This window comes from Atta colombica, unplaced genomic scaffold (genome assembly GCF_001594045.1).
Source record: "Atta colombica isolate Treedump-2 unplaced genomic scaffold, Acol1.0 scaffold238, whole genome shotgun sequence".
Lineage (NCBI taxonomy): Eukaryota > Metazoa > Arthropoda > Insecta > Hymenoptera > Formicidae > Atta > Atta colombica.
Window position 1 is genome coordinate 1,210,655 of NW_017259336.1, and position 6,422 is coordinate 1,217,076.

Consider the following 6,422-nt stretch of genomic DNA (forward strand, 5'->3'; position numbering starts at 1 on the left):
TTCATAATTTATAATTTTTATTATTATATTAAAAATTCTTCTAAGCATACAAAATTTAGCTCATTTGCAAGCCTTCCATTAAAGTCTAAAAAAGTTCTTGTCTAGCTTTTGTCGTAAAACTAGGTCACTAGGGAGAGCCTTTATCATTTTCAACTTTCTTGTAGAGATTGGCTTCATCTTCACCCACTTCAACGAGCGTGAAGCTCGGTGACGAATGCAACCAAGCTCGGGAGTGTGAGATCGGCATCGCTAATAGCCACTGCTACTTGGGTTATTGCCGGTGTCAGCCTTTCTTCGCCGGCTACAATGGAACCCATTGTCTCGAATGTAAGTTCGTCCAAGTCTTTTATTTCCTCCAACTACAGTTCTCTTCTATCCTGTTAGCCGAAATCATTGTTTTTAAACATTCACTTTACGGTATGAAAATTTCGAAGACTGCCCAGAATATAAATATGTGGTGTATCAGGAGAATTTAAAAAATACTTAAAAATATTTTGTTGTTACTTTAAAAAAGAAGGCGCTTTTATAGTATATATAAGATTTGTTGCTTGTAATGTTATAGCAACTTTACTGGGTAACGATTGTCTCGTGAAAGAACAATGCTCTTTGAAAGTGGCGAACAGCAGCTGTCTCGAGAATGTATGCAGATGCGAGGAGGGACACTTGCAATTTCGCAGACATACTTGTCTAGGACGTAAGTACATTTCGATCGACGTATCTTAATAAAAAGTGTTGACGTATTGCAAAATTACGTAAATCAATAAAAACCTAAGTACGTATCTTTTATATTTCTATTGAAAGATCTTTCTATTCCAATTCAAATGATAGTAGCTTCATTCTTAAAAAAATAATTATATCACGAAATTGCACGATTTTACTTCAATCCAATTTATATACATATATCATTTGTATAAAAGACTTAATGTTAACATCAGGACACTATCGTCTCCTGATCGATGAAAACGGAAATCTTATTAAATAATTAGAGTACTTAATCCAATTCTAATAAGTATTGAGTTAAAATACTTGGAATCCATATCTGAATTCAAGTATAAAAAGTATAAAAAATTCAAATATAAAAGCAGAATTGAAGTAAGCTCTTCACGTTGGAGAGAAAAAGAGAAAAGATGGATCGTGCAAGAAGTTCAGCTAAAAAGGATAGGTATTAGAACTGTGCAAGAAGTTCAGCTAAAAGAACAGGCTGATATTTAATCGATATATTAATACATGATAAGCACCGTATATATAAATAAGTAATCTGTTCATGTTCCTTGATGTTATCGTTGATAGCTCTTCACATGACATTAAGGTAATCATTAGCGACGTCGAACAACATACATGTGTGAAAGATCAATGATGGAAAGGATGAATGACCAAGCAAAGCGTAGTTAAAGCTGTCTTGCGGAGAAAATTCTAATTTATGTGAGCTTCTTCTTCTTCTCGGCTCACCGATACGCACATTAAGTTAGCATATCTTAGAAATGCATTCTGAAGATCGTATACTCTTTTTCTCTTGATTTATCGAGAGTTTCGATCGCTGACAGGCACTTACTGCGTCATTTTCAATGCCAGGATCACCGCGACTTCTTGCACTAACGATCTCAGCTATTTATTGTCATCACAAAAGTATAATATCGAAGATACTGTCGTGAATAGAATCGTCTTATATAGAACAAATAATAATAAGCGTTTATTTATTGACAGAAATGTTATATTTGAAATTATGCAATAATATTTTAAAAATATTCAAGTATAAATTATATTATATATGAATATATAAGACGCTTCTAATATCGGTGTACTTCTTTAAAAAGAAAAGATTATAATTAAAAAATTGTCAAAAAGATTATGATTAAATAATTGTCAAAAAAAAAATGTTATAAGCAGACTTTTGTGTCTATAGACTCTCCATCGTCCCCGATTGTGATAGCTATTATATTATTAAAGATTACAGGCATAGTTTGTTCCGAATCTGTTAATAGACTTAAAAAATTTATTTATTTCTGTAAATGTAATAATAACGTATCTTTACAAACTAGATTGACTCGCAATGTGTGCAAGTTCTTAAATTTAGAAATGAATCTAATTTGCAGCGGCTAAACTCGGTGAGGTATGTTACGAACATGCTCATTGCCGTCTTTGGGATCCCGAATCTTATTGCGACTTTCTCATTCCGGATTTATTCGGCCGCTGCCAATGTACAGCTCCAATGCGTCGTGAAGGCGACGTATGTCGACTTGACAGTCTCGTGAGACCTGCACCATTTCCACAGCCTCCCACTCAGGAGCCGATAGTAGAAGACATTACTGAGATCGAACGCAATAAGGAAACTATCACCGGCGGACAAAAAAACGAAGCCGAAGAAGAACAAGATACAGGTATGCCTAATTGAAATTCTAGCTTGAGGTATCATAACGGATCTAAATAATATTATTTAGGTCCGTTATGTTACAAAATTTATAAATAGTATTAGTTCTCCTATATAAAAGATGCATGCGCAAAAATTAATGCTACACTTTTGTATTGTAAATAATTTTTTCAAACATGATCAAATAAATATTAATATGTCAAAATTAATGATCATATAAAAAGAGTGTGTGCGCGAGAAAATGTTTTTCATCCAATTCATTCTAATCACTGTCAGTTCGTCTTATGTCTTAAAATCAATAGATTTTTTTATAAATAAATAATTTTTTCAAGATCTTTTTTGAGTAATGAAATATTTGATCAATTGCATTTATTTCATATCTGTTTTTTTCACTAGGAATCGTTCTATTATAAATAGAAATTGGTTATACAGTTTCATTAATTATATATATTTAATGTAGTAAAAACTTTATATAATGTAATGTAGTAAAAAACTTGTATTTTCTTGTACAAAAATAGAGCTTTGAAATTATCATATAATTGGGACTGTATTTTAAACTTTCTATTTTTTAATTAAATGTGTGAATTTGTAATGAGTTAACACGTGATACCTGATTCCTTCATAAGTCATTTAACATTCTCATGGAGTAATCCGTGGACGCGTTGTACGGGAATTGTATCAGGCTGCATCATCGCTTCTCTAAGTTTCACGCGCCTTTTATCCGATAATCTGCTTTTCCGTGTGTACACGGATGCAACGGGAATTCATGAGACCGAACGGTTTGTATTCCGGTCTCGAATAGATTAATGAAATGAGGCATTTCGTATTCTTAATTAGCACAATTATTAACAAAACACGTCATTTTTTTTACAAACGCGTAAAAAAGAAAATTTGTACGTATACTGAATCACAAGCGATCATCACATGCGAAATCTTATTATCCTCTATTATCACTTTCACAGATTTTGTTTTACATATGTAATAAATAATAATAAATGTGATTAAATGATATTATGATTATAAACGAACTTTTTTAATATTTTCTTTTTTTGGATAGGCGTTCAGATATCTTGGTTAAAGAACGCATCGATGCTTCTATCGACGGAACCTCCTACTCAATTAATACCGGTAAATTTGGTGACAAGACCATCGAGTTTAAGACCTGGATTTAACAATCGTCCCGGACCAAACGAACTTCCAGATGATGATGATGATGCTGTTGTTATCGAAGCGGAAGTTACCGAATTCGCTTATATTACGACCTCGACAACTTCTGGTAAGAGATAAAATCGACGTTCTCATATTAAAAAAAAAAATATTTTTTACTGATAAAGCACTGAGAAAAATGAGTTTGTTATTAAAACAAAATGTGATAACAAATGTGATAATTTGGTAGGAAAACGAATCGATAAGTTATTATTACGAATTGTTTCTCATTATTCGTCTGTGTAACAAATAATACACGATTTATACGATACAAATCATATTTGCTAAATCGTTGTTTGTATACTTTTATAAATAATCAGTATTGCTAACAAATAAAAATCTATCCAGTTGTTTCGAACGGAGGCAGAAAGGAGATTTCAAATATCACAATTTTTAACAAAAAAGAAGATAAGTCCAGCAGTTTTAAGAAGAACAATCACTATAATTTATTACCAAAAAAGAAAAACTTGTTAATACTAGTTTTGAACAATTTCAGTAAGTTTAAATCGACAGTCCAAGTAGCACATAGCGCTTACAAAGCTTTAACAAAGCGCTATAAAAGCATATATAATCGTTTTTTAGTGCTTTACAAGCGCTGCTGTGCTACTTACGAGAGCGCAGAATACAACGACACACCTCTCGCGGCGACAATTTTCTCACACATAACAATGACTCGTCTAAAACCCTAGATTTTATATTACGGAGGTTTAAATTGTTCTAGAAACTTGATGGTGACCGGAGGATCCGTTTGCATTATTTTTTTAGAACAGTACAAAACCGAGCTTTGTTTTACGGATGTTCACAGCGGTTGCTACTTTGCATCCCATGATTCACGACTTGGCCTTTCGTGGAACTAATTGATTAGCGCTCGCAGAATTGCGCCGATCTCTCGCCGGCTGAGATGTACATACGTGATGGGTATTCGATAATTTCGGCAATCAATTTTTATTGTATTATACATAATTGCTTCTATTATTAATAATTGATTGCAGATTAGCATCAATCTCCATGACAGAAGAATTTTGTTTCTTCGTTTTCAGTATCGACATTCGTTGTCACTATATCTATAAATTATTTGTGGCAGATACTATAATTGCACATTAAATTAATAAAATCTTTTTTCTCAGTGAGCGAAAAATTAAAAAAAAAATCACACTAGGCATATTTTGATTCTCGCTTGATACCGTAATTCAATCTAACTTTTTCTGTCTTTCAGCGCCAATAAAGACAGATCGTCATGAGAGTACGATAATGACGGCAATCAGCTTGGGGCTACCGTGCGTTGCTGATTTGGAATGCCGTATGGCTGATCAAATGTCACGATGCATCGGCGGCGTATGCGATTGCAGTTTTTCGACGAACAGCAGTTGCAACGCGCGGCGGACTGGCTGTGCGCCGGGCACGTTTCAGTGTCGGTCATCCGGAAGCTGCATCAGCTGGTTCTTCGTCTGTGATGGTCGCACCGATTGCGCAGACGGTTCTGATGAAGAGTGTACCGGTCTTCGTTGCCCGGTGCAGGCATTCAGATGTAACGACAGTAATATTTGTATATCAAGGTCCGGAGTATGCGATGGCAATCGCGATTGTCCTCGTGGCGAAGATGAGATTGGTTGCAACAATCGGCGAAGTTGGTATTTCTGTCTTTTTCACATTTTTTTTAAAGTATTTATAAATAATACAGAAATTTAAATATTTTTTGTAATATACAATTCCAAGCCAAAAGTTTGGAAATATTTTTTCAAGTTGAAATTTTAATTATTTAAATATCCACAATAAGTTTTTTAACAATAATTCTTTATGTTTAATAACTGTTATTGGAGTGTAGGTACTTATACAAAAGAAACATGATTATTTATACTTTCGAAAGAGATTTTTTAGCCTTTTCGCATAATATAAGAATTTAATTAAATTTTTCATTGAGAATAAATTTGTAATTAATATGTGTAGGCATTCCTGAATTCTTTTTAGATTTTCTGGCTATACCGTTTTCTTTAAATGATTTTCTAAAATAACTTAAATTCTTATGAAAAGGAGGGTTTTAAAGAATTGTACAACAAAATATAAGAATTTTAAAGAATCATATAGATATATATATAAGATAGATATATATTTATAAGATAGATATTTATAAGATATTTATAAGATAGATATATATTTAAAGAAAAGGAGTTTAAAAAACATTTTAAAATTAAAAACTAAAGTTTCACTGTATCATTTTTGTGTAAGAGTATGAAATATTACATATTCATAAATTACTCCATTCTTTTCTTTACACTACTGAAAATGTGGCAATGTCGATCGTTTTTATCATAATTATCAATATCTAAATTAAATTTAAATAAGTAACTTTCTTTAAAAATCTTCTACATAAATATTTATTATTACAAAAAAATTTTGTAATAACAAATTATAGTTTTACTGCTTAAATTTTATTCATTATTTATTTTTCAGAAGACGATAATGGCGAATTTTCCATCTTTTATGCTTTTGTGTTAAAATAAGAAAAGTCACGTGACATCCCTTCACTTTTTAAAATTGGAGAATTTCCATAATTTTTTCATATTTCGTGCTATAGTAATTTATATTTTATTATAAAATTAAAAATATTTGTTCGCACTTTTAAAGGGATGCTACAACGATAATGGTCACTAATTGCAGTGCAATCAAAATTTTTGAGCTAGCTTTATGGATTGCAAACTTTTTTTTACGGAATTAAAATACGCACACATAAAAAGGATACGTCGATTTCGCAAAAAACGCACAAAAATTAAAAAATTCATTAATTTTTTTATTCATACAACTATTACCTGAGATTAAAGTTTGCTTAATATAAAAATTCTATAGTTTA

The 6,422-nt window shown here is 31.8% G+C and overlaps 1 protein-coding gene across 1 annotated transcript in view; it reads left to right on the forward strand.

Moving 5' to 3' along the window:
• The window catches only part of LOC108688729, a 19,640-nt gene that overhangs the window by 9,179 nt on the left and 4,039 nt on the right, over positions 1 to 6,422 (forward strand). The window contains exons 2-6 of the mRNA XM_018195088.1: positions 165 to 327; positions 563 to 694; positions 2,094 to 2,378; positions 3,426 to 3,644; positions 4,791 to 5,201. Coding sequence (XP_018050577.1) covers positions 165 to 327; positions 563 to 694; positions 2,094 to 2,378; positions 3,426 to 3,644; positions 4,791 to 5,201 — 1,210 coding nt within the window. The remainder of the gene's footprint in view (positions 1 to 164; positions 328 to 562; positions 695 to 2,093; positions 2,379 to 3,425; positions 3,645 to 4,790; positions 5,202 to 6,422) is intronic.